This window comes from Molossus molossus, unplaced genomic scaffold, assembly GCF_014108415.1.
Source record: "Molossus molossus isolate mMolMol1 unplaced genomic scaffold, mMolMol1.p scaffold_m16_p_1, whole genome shotgun sequence".
Taxonomy (NCBI): domain Eukaryota; kingdom Metazoa; phylum Chordata; class Mammalia; order Chiroptera; family Molossidae; genus Molossus; species Molossus molossus.
The window spans coordinates 193,965,608-193,985,298 of NW_023425344.1; the positions used below are offsets into that span (position 1 = coordinate 193,965,608).

The 19,691-nt window shown below is 37.2% G+C and overlaps 1 protein-coding gene and 1 pseudogene across 1 annotated transcript in view; one reads left to right on the forward strand and one right to left on the reverse strand.

Moving 5' to 3' along the window:
* Positions 1-1,183: 1,183 nt before the first annotated feature.
* LOC118622818 lies at positions 1,184-16,714 on the reverse strand (annotated as a pseudogene).
* An 811-nt stretch (positions 16,715-17,525) lies between these two features.
* TEX9 (testis expressed 9) overlaps positions 17,526-19,691 on the forward strand; it is a 54,308-nt gene continuing 52,142 nt past the window's right edge. Inside the window, exons 1-2 of the mRNA XM_036266023.1 lie at positions 17,526-17,544; positions 17,682-17,745. Of these exons, the coding sequence (XP_036121916.1) occupies positions 17,543-17,544; positions 17,682-17,745 (66 nt within the window). The 5' untranslated portion in view covers positions 17,526-17,542. The remainder of the gene's footprint in view (positions 17,545-17,681; positions 17,746-19,691) is intronic.

Consider the following 19,691-nt stretch of genomic DNA (forward strand, 5'->3'; position numbering starts at 1 on the left):
GAACCAACTTTGGCATACCTCAAATAAATGCTGCCTGGTCGTGGTATATAATTCTTTTTATACATTGTTGGGTTTCATTTACTCAAATTTTGTTAAAGATCTTTGCATCTGTGTTCATGAGAGATATTGATGTGTAATTTTCTTTTCTTGTAATTGTCTGGTTTTGCTATTGCCTTTATTTTGGCCTCATAGAATTAGTTAGGAAATGATGCTTCTGCTTCTGGTTTCTCGAAGAGATTATAGACTATTGGTATAATTTTCTCCTTAAGTATTTGGTACAGTTCACCAGTTAGAGCATCTGGGCCTCGTGCTTTGTGCTTTGGAAGTTTTATAATTATTGAATTAATTACTTTAATCGATATAGGCCTCTTCATATTATCTATTTCTTCATGTGTGGATTTGATAGTTTATATCTTTCAAGGAACTGATCCATTTCATCTAAGTTATCACATTTGTGGGCATAAAGTTGTTCATAATATTCCTTCATTATCCTATAGTCCATGGGATTAGTGGTGATTATTTTTCTTTAATTTGTAATATTAGTATTTTGTGTCTTCTCTCTTTTTCTCTTGGTTAGCCTAGCTAGAATTTCATTGATCTTTTCAAAAAATTAGCTTTTGGTTTCATTGATTTTTCTCTATTGTTTTTCTGTTTTAAATTTCATTGATTTCTGCTCCAATTTTTTTTATTTTCTGTTGCTGCCTTTAGGCTTAAATTGCTCTTCATTTTTTGATTTCCTGCCACAGAAGCATAAATTATTGATTTTGTATTTTTCTTCTTTTCTAATATAGGCATTTAGTATTATAAATTTCCCTCTAAGCTTTGCTTTTCCTGCATCCCGCAGATTTTGATGAATTGTATTTTCATTTTCATTTAGCTAACAGTATTTTTAGATTTCCTTTATTTTTTTCCTTTGACCTATGTGTTATTTAAAAGTATGTTTTTTGTGTGTAATCGCCAAATATTTAGTGATTTTTCTAGCTACCTTTCTTTTTTTGATTTCTAATTAAATTCAATTATGGTACGTGAACCTATTTTATATGATATCTACTCTTTTAAAATTATAAGGTGTATTTTATGGACCACAGTGTGGTCTCTCTTAGTGAATGTTTCATGTGTGCTTGAGAGGGTTGTGTATTCTGTGGTTGTTAGATGGAGTATTTTATTATATTTTCATGCCATATCATAATTAAGTTAAAAACCTTTTTCAATTATTTCACCTATAGATTATTTTATCCATTGCTCTTTTTGGCTGCCAGTCTCTTGTCTTTATCTTCAGCAGTAGTGAGGCAGATATCCTTTTCCGTGGTGAAGAGAAACCGTCTTTGCCAATAATAAAGATGTTGGAGAGCTGGGTGGCAAAGCATTTGACTGTGATATTTTTCATATGTCTCTCTCTGTTGGTGATCACACCAGTTCTTCCCAGGTCAGCACATCTGACCACCACCATAAACAGTCTCAAAATCAATTTGAATTGTCATTCACCTTGATGAGGAAATCAGGGTAGCAGATGGTATGAGCATCACGAGTAACCAGATGAGGGATTCCTTTTGTGCCCACAAAGATCTTTCTCACTCTGCACAATTTGTATATGGCCTCCTCAGGTATAATACAATGAATGAACAGCATAGCCACCCTTGGCATCGTAGAGCACATAGAAATTCTTTCTGTTTTTGTCAATGTTGATCATATCCATAAAACCAGCAGAGTAGATTGTATCAGTTCAGACCTCACTATCAATCTTAATGAACATCTGCATGCAGATCTCCTTTACTTCATCTTCTGTCTGGGCATACTTAAGTCTGTACTTTAGGAAAAAGATAAGAGAGAGACATTCTCTTAATTTGTGGGGATCACTGGACAGGGAGCAAACACATTGGTCACATTATCCCATATTCAGTGCTTCAAAGAGTCGGACTCACTTCCTCTGAGTTCCAGTGCCGGGGCAGCAGCTCAAAAGGCACCAGGGATGTTCAGGGAAGAACCGAAGTGTCTGGCATCAAGGCTAGAGCTGGAGGGGCTGCTTTCTCCCAAACAGAAATGCTGGCATAGGTCGTTGTTTCTTTTCTGAGCCCTTCCCCCATTGAGCCAGCAGGCTGGCACCATATTTGAGTCTCCATCAACCTCTCTGATTAATCGTCATTCATTCTCTAGACTCCCTTGGATTTTTTTTTTTTTTTTTTTTTTTTAATCCTCACCCGAGGACATTTTCCCATTATTTTTGTTCAGGTAGAGTGGGAGGGAGAGAGAAGAACAGAGAGAGAGAGAGAAACATCGATGTGAAAGGAACACATCGAGTGGCTGCCACCCGCACGACCAACCAGGGCCGGGGACAAACTGCAACCGAGGTATGCGCCCTTAGCGGGAACCGAACCCGGTTCTCTCAGGACTGCATGTCGACACTCTAACCGCTGAGCCAAACCGGCCAGGGCACCCTTGGATTTTTGATGAACACAGTTATAGCATATGAAAATTATGATTGTGTTGTTCCTTTACAATTTCTCATGCAACTTTTTTTTTCTTGATCTGGTTAGAACCTCCAGTTCCATGTGGAATAGAAAAAGTGGTGGTGAGCATCTTCATCTTGGTTATGATTTTTAAGGAGCCCACTTTTAGTAACTTATCACTGTGTTTGAGATCCCTTATAGAATTTTGGTAGGTTTCTTTTATCAGGCTTAATCTGTTTTCCTTAATTCCTACTTTGAATGAATGTTAAGTCTTATCAAAACCTTTTCCCCCAAATTAATTTAGGTGATGAAATGTCTTTTTCACCCCCTTGTTTAATTTTTTTTTTTTGGTATGTGCCCCTAGCAGGAACCGAACCTGGGACTCTCTGGTCTGCAGGCCCCTGAGCCAAACTGGCTAGGGCTTGTTTCATGTTTTAACATACTGCATTACAAAGGCAGCTTTCTTGTTTTCTTTTAAAGACTACTACATTTGATTGCTTTCATTTTATGTAGGTTTTTACATCTATGAACAAAAATAAAATTGCCCTTTCACTTTTTTCCTAGTTATTTTACTTTGTGGTTTTGATACTAGTATTATCCTTGTCACATGAAATAAGCTGAATGGTTTTCCTTTTTTTGTTTTATTCTGTTCTTGGAAGCTTTTCTTATCAGGGATCATCTGCTCTTTGATTAAAATTGTGGAATACCCTGGTGTGGGATTTTTTGCCTGTCAATTTATTTTCTTTAGTAATTGTTGCTTCTAGGATAAATTTTGATATTTGATAGTTGTCTAGAAAACTATCCATTAATTATATTTAAAATATATTAGAATAAGTTTATTCTAATTATCTCTTGTGTTTTAAATCTTGACTGTATCTGTAACCCAACACATAACGTTTGGGGACTTTCCAATATTATTTACGTATTTTGTTGGTCTTTTCAGAGAATTAGCTTTTGGTTTTATTGCTAATATATGTATGTGTGTGTGTTTTAATTCATCAGTCTTATCTTTATTTTTATCTCTTCTAATTGTGGTGGACTTATTTTTGGTTTTCTTATTTTTTAATAAATACATTTAATTTCTATAAATTTTTCTCCTATGATAGCTTATCTGTATTGCAGGACCTGTTTAGATAAATATTTCTTTTGTGGTAATTTGTTTTAAAATCTTATGATATTATTTTCTTTTTATTAATCTTTTTTATTTTATTTTTTCATTTTTTGTTCAGATAGAGTGGGAGGGAGAGAGAGAGAAAGAGAAACATCGTCATGATGTGAAAGGGACACATCGAGTTGTCGCCACCCACATGACCGAACCAGGGCCAGGACAAACTGCAACCGAGGTACATGCCCTTAGCGGGAACCGAATCTGGGTCTCTCTGGACCGCAGGCCGACGCTCTAACCCATTGAACCAAACTGGCCAGGGCTCTTTTTATTAATTTTTAATACAGACATCCCTCCTTTTCACCCCATTGACATCCTCCACCCTACTCCCATCCCCCAACCTCCCACCGTCACCGTACTGTTGTCTATGTCCATTGGTTATGCATATATGCATATAAGTTCTTTGGTTTATCTTTTCTTGCCTCCTCACACCCCCTTTCCCTTCTGAGGCTTGTCAGTCTGTTTCCTACTTCCATGTCTCTGGATCTATTTTGTTCATCAGCTTATTTTGTTCATTATATTCCACAAATAAGTAAGATAATAGGATATTAGTCTTTCTCTGATTGGCTTATTTCACTTAGCATAATACTTTCCAGATCCTCATTGTACTCTCAAAGGGTCAGAGATCTTTTTTTTCACAGCTGCATTGTATTTCACTGTGTATATGTACCACGGCTTTTTTATCTACTCATCTTCTGATAGACACTTGGACTGTTTCCATATCCTACCTATTATAAGTAGTGCTGCTATGAACACAGGGATGCATATATTCTTTCTGATTGGCATTTAAGGCTTCTTAGGATATATTCCTAGACATGGAATCACTGGGTCAAATGGCAGTAATATTTTAAATTTTTTTGAGGATACACTGTATTGTTTTCCACAGTGGCTGCACCAGCCTGCATTCCCACTAGCAGTGTACTAGAGTCCCCTTTTCTCCACACCCTTGCCAGCACTTGTTGTCTGATGATTTGTTGATAGCAGCCGTTCTGGCAGGTGTTAGGTGATACCCCGTAGTCGTTTTAATTTGCATCTCTCTGATGATTAGTGACATTGAGCATTTTTTCATATTACTCCTGGACATTGTATGTCCTGTTTTGAGAAGTGTCTATTCAGGTCTTCTGCCCATTTTTTAATTGGACTGTTCATCTTCTTTTTGTTGAATTATATTAGCACTCTATATATTTTGGATATTAATCCCTTATCCGATGTATCATTGGCACACATGTTCTCCCATAGCATGGGTTCCCTTTCCATTTTGATGGTTGTTTCTTTTGCTGTGTAGAAGCTTTTTAGTTTGATGTAGTCCCGTTTATTAATTTATTCCTTTTTTTCTCTTGCCTTAGGTGATGTATCAGTGAAAATATCTGCCACATGTGATGTCAGAGATTTTGCTGCCTACATTTTCTTCTAGGATTTTTATGGTTTCACAAGTTACATTCAAGTCTTTTATCAATTTTGAGTTTATTCTTGTACATGATATAAGTTGGTGGTCTAGTTTAACTTTTTTGCATGTACCTGTCCAATTTTTCCAACACCATTTATTGAAAAGACTGTTTTTATTCCATTGTATGCCTTGCCACCTTTGTCAAATATTATTTCAGCATAATGTCTTGGGTTGATTTCTGGGTTCTCTGTTCTGTTCCATTGATCTATATGCCTGTTCTTCTGCCAGAACCAGGCTGTTTTGATTATAATGACTTTGTAGTATAACCTGATATCTGGGATTATGATTCCTCCCACTTTGTTCTTCTTTTCCAAGATTGCTGTGGCTATTTGGGGCCTTTTTTTGGTTCCATATAAACTTTGGAGTATTTGTTTTAGATCTGTGAAATATGTCATTGGTATTTTAATGGGGATTGTATTGAATCTATAGATTGCTTTGGGTAGTATGGACATTTTAATGATGTTGATTCGTGCAGTCCACTTTTTAATATTTTGTCTGTTTCTTTTTTCAGTGTCCTGTAGTTTTCTGAGAACAGGTCTTTTACCTCTTTGGTTAAGTTTATTCCTACATATCTTAATTTTTTTTTGTTGCAATGGTAAATGGGATTGTTTTTTAGTTTTCCTTTCTGTGTGTTCATTTTGGTGTATAAAAATGCCAACAATTTTTGGATTTTGATTTTGTATCCTGCTACTTTGCTGAATTTATTTTTTATTTTATGTTTGTTTCAGATGTTTCTCCCTTTTTTTCCCCATTGACACCTTCCTCCCCATCCCCCCCACCCCATCCCCAGCTTTGTTGTCTGTGTCCATTGGTTATGCGTACATGCATATAACTTCTGTGGTTTATCTCTTTTCTCCCCCTATCACTCCCTCTCCTGAGGGTTGGCAGTCTGTACCCTACTTCCACGTCTCTGGGTCTACCCTATTTCTCAGACTGTTATATTCATTATATTCCACAAATAAGTGAGATCATGTGGTATTTGTCTTTTTCTGCTTGGCTTGTTTCATTTAGGATAATACTTTCCAGGTCCCTTCATGTCGTCTCAAAGGATAAGAGATCTTTCTTTCTTACAGCTGCATAGTACTCCATTGTGTAGATGTACCACCGCTTTTTTATCCATTCGTCTACTGATGGACACTTGGGCTGTTTCCAGATCTTAGCTATTGTAAATAGTGCTGCTATGAACATGGGGGTACATATATTCTTTCTGATTGGTGTTTGAGGCTTCTTAGAGTATATTCCTAGAAGTGGGATCACTGGGCCAAATGGAAGTTCAATTTTTAATTTTTTGATGTAACACCATTGTGTTTTCCATAGTGGCTGCACCAGTCTGCATTCCCACCAGCAGTGTACTAGAGTCCCCTTTCTCCACAACATCGCCAACACTTGTTGTTTGATTTGTTGATGGCAGCCATTCTGACAGGTGTGAGGTGATACCTCATTGTTGTTTTAATTTGCATCTCTCTGATGATTAGTGACGTTGAGCATTTCTTCATGTCTCTTGGCCATTTGTATGTCCTGTTTGGAGAGGTGTCTGTTCAGCTCCTCTGCCCATTTTTTAATTGGGTTCTTTGTCTTCCTTTTGTTGAGTTATATGTGTACTCTATATATTTTGGAAATTAACCCCTTATCTGATGTATCATTGGCAATGATGCTCTCCCATACAGTGGGTTGCCTTTCCATTTTGATGGTTGTTTCTTTTGCTGTGCAGAAGCTTTTTAGTTTCATGCAGTCCCATGTGTTAATTTTCTCTTGTGTTGCTGTTGCCTTAGGTGATGTATCAGTAAAAATTCTGCTGCGTATGATGTCCGAAATTTTGTTGCCTACGTTTTCTTCTAGAATTTTTATGGATTCACGAGTCACATTTAAGTCTTTTATCCATTTTGAGTTTATTCTTGTGTGTGGTGTAAGTTGATGGTCTAGTTTCATTTTTTTGCATTAGCTGTCCAGTTTTCCCAACACCATTTATTAAAGAGGCTGTCTTTACTCCACTGTATGCTCTTGCCACCTTTGTCAGTATTAATTGAGCATAATGTCTTGGGTCCATTTTTGGGTTCTCTCTTCTGTTCCACTGGTCCATATGCCTGTTCTTGTGCCAGTACCAGGCTGGTTTGATTACAGTAGCTTTGTAGTATAACTTGATATCTGGTATTGTGATCCCACCTACTTTGTCCTTCTTTTTCAAGATTGCTGTGGCTATTTGGGGTCTTTTTTGGTTCCATATGAGCTTTTGAAGTATTTGTTCTAGTTCTGTGAAATATATCATTGGTATTTTGATGGGTATTGCATTGAATCTATAGATTGCTTTGGGTAGTATGGACATTTTTTTTTTTTTTTTTTTATCCTCACCCGAGGATATTTTTCCATTTTTTGTACAGATAGAGTGGGAGGGAGAGAGAGAGAGAAACATCGACGTGAAGGGACACATCGAGTGGCTGCCACCCGCACGACCAACCAGGGCCGGGGACAAACTGCAACCGAAGTACGTGCCCTTAGCGGGAACCGAACCCGGGTCTCTCCGGACCGCAGGCTGACGCTCTAACCGCTGAGCCAAACTGGCCAGGGCAGTATGGACATTTTAATGATGTTAATTCTTCTAATCCATGACCAAGGTATGTGCTTCCACTTTATATCTTCCTCTGTTTCTTTTTCAATGTCCTGTAGTTTTCTGCGAACAGGCCCTTTATTTCTTTGGTTAAGTTTATTCCTAGGTATCTTAATTTTTTTGCCGCGACGGTAAATGGGATTGTTTTTTCAGTTTCTCTTTCTGTGAGTTCATCATTGGTGTATAAGAATGCCATCGATTTCTTGACGTTAATTTTGTATCCTTCTACTTTGCCAGATTCGTTTATTAAGTCTAGTAGATTTTTGATGGAGTCTTTAGGGTTTTCTATGTATAATGCCATGTCATCTGCAAATAATGTCAGTTTCACTTCCTCCTTTCCAATTTGGATCCCTTTTATTTTTACTTCATGTCTGATCGCTATAGCTAAGACTTCTAGTGCTATATTTAATGATTGGCAAAAGTGGACACCCCATTCTTGTTCCAGCTCTTAAGGGAAATGCTTAGTTTTTGCCCACTGAGTATGATGTTGGCTGTAGGTTTGTCATATATGGCCTTGAATATGTTTAGGTACGATCCTTCTATTTTTACTTTGCTGAGAGATTTTATCAAAAATGGGTGCTGGATCCCTGGCTGGTTTGGTTCAGTGGTCAGAGCATCGGCCTGTGGTCCAGAGAGACCTGGGTTCGGTTTCCGCTATGGTCACATACCTTAGTTGCAGTTTGTCCCTGGCCCTGATTTGGTCGTGCGGGTGGCAACCACTCAATGTGTCCCTTTCACATAGATATTTCTCTCTCTCTTTCTTCCTTCCACTCTATCTGAACAAAAAATGGAAGGATGTCCTCGGTTGAGGATTAAAAAAAATAATAAAATAAAAATAATAAAAGGTGCTGGATTTTCTCAGATGCTTTTTCAGCATCTATTGATATGATCATATGATTTTTATCTTTCATTTTGTTTTTATGGTGTATCACATTTATTTGTGAGTATTGTACCAGCCTTGTATCCCTGGGATAAATCCCACTTGGTTGTAGTGTATAATTTTTTTAATATACTGATGGATCCAATTTGCTAAAATTTTGTTGAGGATTTTGGCATTTGTGTTTATCAGGGATATTGGCCCGTAATTTTCTTTCTTTGTAGTGAATTTATGTGGCTTTGGGATTAGGATTATGCTGGCCTCATAAAAAGAGCTTGAAAGTCTTCCTTCCTCTTGAATTTTTTGGAATAGTTTGAGGAGAAATGGTGTTAGTTCTTTGAATGCTTGGTAAAACTCCCCTGTGAAGCCATCTGGACCAGGGTTTTTGTTCTTTGGGAGTTTATTGATTACTGCTTCTGTTTCCTTAGTTGTTATTGGTATGTTCAGGTTTTCTGACTCTTTCCAGTTGAGTTTTGGAAGACTGTATGATTCTAGGAATCTGTTTATTTTTTCAAATTTGTTGGCATATAATTGTTCATAGTATTTTCTTACAATGCTTTGCATTTCTGTGGTGTCAGTTGTTACTTCACCTCTTTTGTTTCTGATTTTTTTAAAATGTGAGTTCTCTGTTTTTGTTTCTTGGTGAGTGGCTAATGTTCATCAATCTTTTCAAAGATACTGCTTTTGGTTTCATTGATCTTTTGTATTTTTTTTTTTTTTTGTTCCGCGTCACTTATTTCCCCTCTGATCTTTTTTTTTTTTTTTTTTTTTTTTTTTTTTTTTTTATCCTTACCCGAGGATATTTTTCCATTTTTTGTACAGATAGAGTGGGAGGGAGGGAGAGGAAGGGAGAGAGAGAGAAACATCGATGTGAAGGGACACATCGAGTGGCTGCCACCCGCACGACCAACCAGGGCCGGGGACAAACTGCAACCGAAGTACGTGCCCTTAGCGGGAACCGAACCCGGGTCTCTCCGGACCACAGGCCGACGCTCTAACCGCTGAGCCAAACTGGCCAGGGCTCCCCTCTGATCTTTATTATTTTCTTTTTTCTAATAACTCTTGTTTTGTTTTTTTTCTCTTTTTCTAATTATTTTAAGTTGTAAGGTTAAATAGTTTATTAGTTTTTATTGTTTCTTGAGGTAGGCCTGTATTGGTATGAACTTCCCTTTCAGGACTGCTTTTACTGGGACCCATATATTTTGTGTTGTTGTGTGTTCGTTTTTATTGGTCTCCAGGAAGTTTTATATTTATTTCTTGATCTTATTGGTAATCTCTTCATTGTTTAATAACATACTATTTAGTCTCCTTGTGTTTGAATATTTTCGAGTGTTTTTATTTTAATTGATTTCTAGTTTCATGCTATTGTGAAATGAGAAGATGCTTGATATGATTTCAAAATCTTGAACTTGCAGAGACTTTGTGTCCTAATATGTGGTCTATCTTTGAGAATGTCCCATGTGCACTTGAGAAGAACGTATATTCTGAAATTTTGGTGTAAAATGTTCTGTAAATATCAATTAAATCCAGCTGGTCTAGTGCATCATTTAGGGTCTCTGTTTCTTTGTTAATTTTTTGTCCAGAAGATCTATCCAGTGAGTATTCAAGTTCCTGGCTATTATTGTATTGCTTCGATCTCTCCCTTGAAGGCCTTCAGAAGTTTTTAAATATATTTTGTTGCTCTTATATTTGGTGAATATATGTTTACTAGGGTTATATCCTCTTGTTGGATCAATCCTTTTAATATTATGTAGTGACCTTCTTTGTTGCTTGTTATGGTCTTCATTTTGAAGACTATTTTATGAGATATGAATATTGCCACACCAGCTATTTTTTTTCATTTCAATTTGCATGGAAAATTTTTTCCCTTCACTTTCATCCTATATGAGTCTTTTATTCTGAGATGTGTCTCTTGTAGACAGCATATATATGGGTCATGTTTTCTTACCCAATCAGCTACCCTATGTCTTTTGATTGGAGCATTTAAGCCATTTACATTTAAGGTTATTACTGATAGGCACTTATTTGTTACCATTTTTATTCTTTATGCTGGGTTCCTTTCTCTCTATATATAGTTTTCTTCTTTCTCTTTTTCTAATAGTCCTTTTAGCATTTCTTGCAGTGCTGGTTTGGTGGTATTAAATTCTTTAGCCATTTATTTTGTCTGTGAAGCTCTTTTTTTCACTGTCAATTTTCAATGATAGCCTTGCTAGATAGAGTAGTCTTGGATTCAGATCCTTGTCTTTCATTACTTTGTATACTTCATGCCACTCCCTACTGGTGTCAGTGTTTCTACTGAGAAATCAGCTGACAGTCTAATGGGAGGTTCCTTGTAAGTAACTTTTTGACTCTCTCTTGCTGCCTTTAAGGTTCTTTGTCATTAACATTTGCTGTTTTAATTATGATGTGTCTATGTGTGTGCCTTTTTGGAGGCCATCTTGATTGGGACTCTATGTTTCCTAGACTTGTGTGACTTTTTTCTTCACCAAGATAGGGAAGTTTTCTGTCATTATTTCTTCAAACAGGTTCTCTATTCCTTTCTCTGATTCTTCTCCTGGTGCCCCATGATGTGAATGTTGTTACATTTCACATTGTCCCAAAGTTCCCTTAAACTGTCCTGTTTGTCTATCTGTCTGTCTTTCTCTTTTTCTCTCTTTCTCTCCCTCCCTTCTTTCCTTTTTGCCTGTTTTTCATTTTCTGCTCTAATGGGGTGTTTTTTTCTACCTTGTGTTCTAACTCATTCATTCAGTCTTTAGCTTCTTCTAATCTACTGTGGAGTCTTTCCAAGGTATTTTTTATATCAGCTATGTCGTTCTTCGTTTCTACTTGATTTTTATTCATACCTTCTACCTGTTTTTTTATTCTGGCATAGTTCTCATTAAGTTGCTTGTAGTTCTCACTAAGTTGTTTGGGCACCCTTAAAACCATTGCTTTGAATCCTTTTTTTTTTTTTATCCTCACCTGAGGACATTTTTCCATTTTTTGTTCAGAGAGAGGAAGAGAGAGAGAGAGAGAGAGAGAAACATCGATGTGAAAGGGACACATCGAGGGGCTGCCACCCGCACGACCAACCTGGGCCATGGACAAACTGCAACCGAGGTATGCGCCCCTAGCGCGAACTGAACATGGGTCTCTCCAGACCGCAGGCCGATGCTCTAACCGCTGAGCCAAACTGGCCAGGGTGCTTTGAATTCTTTATCTGACAGACGCTTGCCTCCACTTTATGTAGTTCCTTTTCTAGTATTCCTTCTTCTCTTTCATTTGGGGGTTGTTTCTTTGTCTCACCCTTTTATCAGTTTTGTAATTCAGAGACAGGTGAGGCATGTTGTGCTACATGGCCAAGTTGGTGTGTATCAAATAAGACTGCTATGCCTCCCAGTCTTGGTGTGGTGTCCTTCTTGTGGGACCCAGTGGAGTATTCTCCTTGATCTTCTGAACTTGGTGCTCTACAATGACCCTTATGTAGGTTATGTGGGCTTTCCTGTTGAATTTGGGTCTAGATTGCTGTTGTCCATTTGTGGGTGGGCTCAGTCTTTGGGGGTGTTAAGTATGAGTCTCAACCCCAACCCTGTCATGCCAACTGTTATATAGGTATTGACAGACCAAACCAAAGCAAAACCAGACTAAACCAAAAAGAACCCTCTCAAAAATATCAGCATTAACCATAATAAAAGCAACCACCTCAACAAAAAAGTTACAAGACACACACACAACGAATACTAGGAGGTGTGAGACCAAAAGAATTAGAAGAGGGAGAGGAAAAAATGAAAATAAAGTAGGCAAGGCACAACCAGACCAAATAAAAAAGAACCTGAAAAAAAAATATCAGCATCAACAATGATAAGCCTCAACAACAAGATTAAAAGACAAACAAACTGAAAACACACACACACACACACACACACACCAAGAAGAAAGACTACTAGAAAGTATGAGACCAATTTAATTAGAAGAGGGAGAGAAAACAATATATATATATATGTGAACGTAAAGAAGACAAGGCAATAGCAGACCAAACCAAAAGCACCTTAAAAAAATATCAGCATTAACAATGAAAAAAGCACCAGCCTCAACAAAAGGCTTAAAAGACAAACATACAGTACACACACACACACACACACACACACACACACAGTACTAGAAGGCATGAGACCAAAAAGGTTAGGAGAAAGGAAAAAACAAAAATAAAAAGAACATGAAAGCAAAGAAGGCAGAGACCAGAAAATAGGGTAAGTATAAAAAATAAAAGGTAGAAAATAATGACTGAAAAATAATAATTGTAGAAAGTAATGCTAAATAGAATAAAATGTTAGAATAGGAAAGTAAACAAAAAGGGAAAAGAAAAGAAAAAAATTGAGTTAAAAATAAAAATTATACACACACCCCAAAACAACCACACCCACAGCAACAAAAAACCTTGGATCTGCTATTTATGGAGCTTACTGGATTTTACTCCGATGATGTTGGATCTGGCCCCTTGGGTGTGGGTCCCTGTCCTTTTGGGCAGTTCTCTGGTGCAGGCCAGTGTGAATCCCTGGCTGAAGCCTTGAGGGTGAAGTTCATAGTCTATGGGCGAGGCTTTCCCAGCCCAGAGGCAGGGTAGCCTTCAGGGCTCTCCAGTTGTATCTATTTGTTCTGGGCTGCTTTCCCTTCCCCCATGGCACTGGGCTGTACAGGGTATCCAGTCCAGTCAGGGTGGTTGGAATAGATTAGTGTTGGGAGTGGTGCCTGTAGCTTACAGGAGGGGCAGGCAGTGTCTTCCTCTCCTTCCAATGCCTCAGTTCTGCCTGGGTTGCTGGCACTCCCTGGTTGCCACCTGAAGCAGGGAAGAATAGAAAAAAGGGGGGAAAGAAAAGAAAAAGAAAACAAAACAGAAAGAAAGCCCTGCTTGGCTCTTTAATCTGTTACCATGGCCCACTCTCACGGGGCAAGGCTTCTGCCCAGGCTCCCTCTTGGCCAGACATCCGAGTCTCCAGCACCGTCAGGCCCTGCCTCGGTTGCTGATTTCCAGCCCAGCACTGTTCCATGGGTGAGGGGACCCTGCTTTGCTGGAGGTGGGGAGAAACTCTCCTCTTTCCCTGGGCGCTCTGGCTACACTCTGCCATAGTTCTTTCAGCGAGTACCCAGCCCCTCAGTTTCGCTGCTATGTGAAATTCCCAGACCCCTTCTCAGGTGTGCCGTTCTGCTTTGTGTGTTCTTCAGCTCCCATTATCAGCGGAGCTTTCCAGGCTGGCACCCCAACCACCCACTGGCTTTTATCCTGAGATAGTGCTGAGTCCCCCTGGTGGGCTAAATCACCTCTGATTCCCACCATCTGATGCTATGTGGGTTCCCCTTCCCTTCTCGGTTGCTCTCATTTAGGGACTTCTGTGTGGGACTGAGTTCTCCACGCCCAAGGGGCAAGAGCAGTGCTGCCGCACCTTCCCTCCCGCTTCCCAGCTGTACTGCACAGCTGCGTCCCTTCGCTCACCCTCTTCGCGTCTTCTGTCTCCTCTCCAGGCTCCTTGCTCGCTGTATTTCCATTCAGCTATTTTCAGGTGACTTTTAAAGTTGAATGCCCTGCAGTTTAGCCTCAGGTCCAGTCCTGTGCTTGGAGCAAGTGGACAGAACTTCCTCAAGCTTCAGCCGTTTCAATAATTTCTATTTTATGATTTTTATATTGATTATTTAAAGAGTGTGTTTTTTAGTTTCTAAACATGTTTGTTGTTTTATTTTTGTTATTTAAAAATCTAATTGCACTATAGTCAGAGAATGTATATAACATTGATTTTCAAAAATACATTAAAACTTATTTGTGTACAAGTGCACTTTTAAAAAATATTCTTTGACAGAAAGTATATTTTCTATTTGTTGACCATCTGTTGGATCAAGCTAATTAATTTTCATGTCCATAACACCAGTGTATCACCATTTTTTTCCTATTAGCTTTAATGGTTTCTGTTAGAGATATATTAAAATCAATTCTAACTGAAAAATAATTATTCATGTAATTATGTCCATTTTTGTTTGGAGAATATATTGTTTGATTTATTTAAATCCTCTAGAGGAATTATTTTTTTCATTATTACATAGTTTCTGTTATATCTTTCTTCATTTATATTCAAACTTTTTATGTCATTTAGTTTTAAGAGTATTCCTTTTATATTGTGTCTGATAATTTCTGCCTTCTAATAAGTGAATTTATTTATATTATTTTGCTTGTTAATTTGAAGTTGTTTTGGCCATATTTTTGTGTGTGTTTTGTAATTACTATGCCTTTTCTTTGGTTCTTCTGCCTTCTGTTGGATTAAATAAGTTTATATTGTCTTCATTTTTCTTTTACTGATTTGAAAAGATCTTAGACTGCCTTAACTTGATTTCTTCCTATCTATCAAGTTAGATATTAGATAATACTTCCTCTTAATTTTGAATACCCCTACCTGTTGTTTTTATAGTCTGTACTAATTTAGATTTATTATTATGCTTTCTCATTTTTTTGCTCATCATGATTCTTTGTTTTCCCCCCAGGTTCAATTTTCTTCTTCCTGAAGTGTAGACCCTTCATTATTTGTCTCTGAAAATTTGAGTCTTAAATTCTCCAGTCTTCTGAAAAATTTCTTACTTTGTATGTTTTTTCAAATACAGTTTACTGAACATAGAATTCCAGATGGCCAGCCTCCCCCAACTCCTCGGTTCATTAAAGATACCATTTCATTGTCCATTGGCATCTAGAGATGTTGATGAACCATCTACTGTCAGCTTTTTAGATAATGATGCTGGTAGACTACTGTCTGTTCTTATTAAATATTTGCTTTGGTAGTTTATAAGCTATTCTCTTGGTTTTGAAGTTCTGCAGTCTCACTATGATGTATACAGTGGTGGATTTGTTTTCTTAATCCTGCTTGAGATCCATATCTTTCTTAATTTCTGGAAAATTCTCAGCATTATCTCTTAAAATATTGCCATTCCCTCCTTATCTGGGATTTCCTTCTGCACCTTCTATTGGGTAGATATAAATATGTCTTTGTCATATAGTCTGTCTTTAATGAATTAACCTCTTTTTTATTTTTATGTTTCTGTTTCTATAGGTGATTTCCTCACATCTGTCTTCTAACTCATTCATTCCTTCCTCAGTGCATTCTTTTGCTCAACTTATCCGTTGAGTTTGAGTTTTTAATTTTAATTGATTGTGTTTTCATTTATGTAATTTTTATTGGGTTATTTTCCATATTCATTGTACTTTTGTAATAATTATGGTTCTTGCCTAATAGTTTCTATTCTTGCTTATTTTATTTTCATGAAAAATGTGTATTTAAAAATCTTATAAAGATTGTTTTATTATCTTTGGTTCTTGTACCAATTTTATTGCATCTGTTGATCCTCCCTCTTGGTGACGTGTTTCTTTATGTAATTTATTATTTTTGTGAAGCCATCTTTAACAGGGTTTACTTTCTGAAAGAGTTCTATATGTTTTGGATGAGTAAATGTCCCTAAAAGTGGTTTTGCATTTAGCTTATCAGAGTTTTCATTGATTCTAGGCCAATTTTCTATATTAAAGTTTTGGCATAGAGTCCCTAAACCATCTGGGTAAGAAAAACTTGGACTACATTCCTGTATGCTCTCACTACTCATAAGAGATTCTTTTCCACCAATGGCTATAGTGTCATTTCCGTTCACCAGAGGTTATGGGTAGGGTTTTTATTTGTGTTTAATAAGTGTAGCTCTTCATGACTCCCACACGTGCATCATTTTTTAGCTGTTAAGCTGCTTTGTCTTTTGTTCCTGTTAACTCTTCTTACTTTTATTTATTTATTTATTTATTTTTTTAATCCTTACCCAAGGACATTTTTTCATTTTGTTCAGATAGAGCAGGAGGGAGAGAGAGAGAGAAACATCGATGTGAAAGGTACACATCAAGTGGCTGCCACCCGCATGACCCAACCAGGGCCAGGGACAAACTGCAACCAAGGTATGTGCCCTTAGCGGGAACCAAACCCGGGTCTCTCTGGACCGCAGGCTGACGTGCTAACTGGTGAGCAAAACCGACCAGGGCTCTTCTCACTTTTAGTTGCTGCTTTATTTTTGATGCCAGGGTATTTCCCTTGCCTGAGTTTGAGCTTAGCAGTGTATCCTTCATTGCATCATATCCAGCATTTCCATGGGTTATGAACAGAAGACAAGACTTCTGAGTCATCTTGATCTACTACATTTACCAGAAGCTTTTAATGGTTCTCATTAGGGAAATGCTATCTTAAATATCAAAGTATTTATTAGATATTTTTCTTCTGATTAATTTATCCTAAGATATAAAAATATTTCCTAAAACATTAAGAGGGGACATGTTGCTGCCTATTTTATTTTATTTTTTTGGTGGGTGGTGGGGTGATGGTGTTACAAGTGGTTTGTGTTAACTTCTAAATCACATATCAGGGGGAAAACCAAACAACAAAATATCTCATTTTAAAGAATTGCTTAACATATTTTTTTTCATGTAACTTCAAAAGATCCTAGATGATCTAGAATATTGTTTTTATTGTTTTATTCTATGGGTAGAATAAAAAAGTTACATGCTTTTGAATATGTTTATTATAGTGTTACCTTTAAAAGTGAAAAGGGTACTTGAAATAATAATAGGAATAGATTAGTACATTATGTTAGCTTTAGCTCATTATAGTATTTTATATCCATTAAGGCACTAATTATAAAGAGATAAATATATTCCTTCTGTTTGTTATGGGAAAACATAGTACAAAATTGTGTATAGGTGAAAAATAGAAGAGAATATAATAAAAATGTCACACCAACACCCCAGACCACCCTGTCTCACTCTTGTCCCCAGTTGTAGTTCATCCCAAGACGATAAAGAGTGGCGTTGAGGAACCCATCAGTTTATTCTTCCCAAATAAGTCATTCCACCTGAAGTGAGGGTCAGAGAGAGGACAGGAGTTATACTGACTGAATTTCTACCACAAACACAAAAAAGAGGACTCATGGGGAGTTGGAGATAAGTGTTCTAATAGCTATGTTAGTTTTAGAATAAAATGTCATGTTTGTTTTAGAATTTGTTGATTAGCTAACCTATAGTCACCGAAATTTAATTACTTTTATTTTTGTTAGAATCTTCACTATATCCTAATTAATACATTATTTTCTACTTTTAGGCGTTTAAATGCAGAATTGGAGGCAAAAACAGCTGATCTGGTTCGACAAGCTGAGGAAGCAATAGTAAGTAAATTTTATTAGTAATTCCATGTAAATGCTAGTTTTTTAACTTTTATTTTTTTGTTTTTAGATTTTTTAAATTGATTTTTAGAGAGAGAGGAAAGGAGAGGGAGAGAGAGAGTGAGTGAAACATTGATCGACTGCCTCCTGCACACCCCCGACAACCTGGACACGTGCCCTAGCCAGAATTGAACTGGCAGCCTTTCAGTTCATGGGACTGAAAACTGAGCTACATTAGCCAGTGTTAATTTTTTTAACTTTTGAATTTGATTTATAACATACATACAGAAAAAGTACCCAAAGCATAATTTTCAACTCAATGAATTATCACAAATTGGACAAGATATATGTATAGGTAAGTATGTGTATATATGCATGCATGTGTTTTTAATAAGCACGCATTTTCCAAAAGTCACTAAAAGTGTTTCCATTTAGATTTCCAGTCATCTAATAAGAACAAAAATATTTAATACATTGTTCTACTATTTTTTTTTTTATCCTCACCCGAGGACATTTTTTCGATATTTTGTTCAGATACAGTGGGAGGGAGGGAGGGAGAGAGAGAGAGAGAGAGAGAGACAGAGAGAGAGAGAAACACCGATGTGAAAAGGACACATCGAGTGGTTGCCATCCACACGACCTAACCAGGGCAGGGGACAAACTGCAACTGAGGTACGTGCCCTTAGCGGGAACCAAACCCGGGTCTCTCCAGACCGCAGGCCGACGCTCTAACTGCTGAACCAAACTGGCCAGGGCTGTCCTACTATTTTAAAATTAATATTTGTGGGTAGCTATGTAGAATTAACACTAGTAATTCAGTAAGGAAAGAAATAAAGTAGTCTCTGGGTAAAAGTTGGATAAAGGATAGCAATCATCAAATGGCTATAACTTAAATTCTTAGGGCTAGACCATAATCAGATTTATAGTTAGGAAAAATGTAGTGAGTTTATATAACACTTGACAATGTAAGCATATTTTGCCTCATTTTGGGTAACAGTTGGTTATTCCTGCTTTAAGCATTTATCCTTAAGCATCAGCAGTCCCTGTATTAATAGTATATAGTAGCATTTCATAGAGGAATAAAGTGACTGCCCTCAAACTTTTTTTTTAGTTCTAAACTCTAATTTAATTGTAATTCTTTCTTTTAAACCAGTGGTTCTCAACCTTTCTAATGCCCGACCCTTTAATATAGTTCCTCATGTATATGGGCTTATCTGCATGTGGGCGGACCCTCCTGGAGACAGACAGAGGAGTTGTGTCTCAGTTCCTATGACCATCAGAAATATGTGTTGTCCGACGGTCTTAGGTGACCTCTGTGAAAGGGTCATTTGACCCCCAAAGGGGTTGCTACCCACAGATTGAGAACCGCTGTTTTAAACCCTACCCTCTGCTCCATCTTGGAGTTGATGGGGCAAGGAATGAAGAGGCAGTATTTTATTTTAAGGCCTTATACATATCCATTATTAGTTGTTAGTTTAGAATAAACACACACACACACACACACATATAATAACATTTTGGGTAACATTTAGATAATGGATGCAGATATACTGGTCGAATTTGTAATGAACTGTTTTATTAAAAAATAAATCTTTTTTTTTAAATACATTTTTTTTTATTACTGATTTTAGAGAGGAAAGGGGAGGGGAGAAAAAAAGCAAAAAACAGAAGCATTGATGTGAGAGACAAACATCCATTGGTTGCCTCCTGCACATGCCCTGACTGGGGATCGAATCCACAACCTGGATACCTGCCCAGACTGGGAGTTGAACCAGCAATCTTTTGGTGCACTGGACGATGCTTAACCAACTGAGCTACACCAGCCAGGGCTAAAAAAAAGAATATTTTTATTGCATCTTTTAGTTTTTGTTAGTGTCTGAAGAGCTAGAAAATACATGAAGAAAGAAATCCATTGATAGTAGAATGAGGATTCATTATGTATTCTGTTC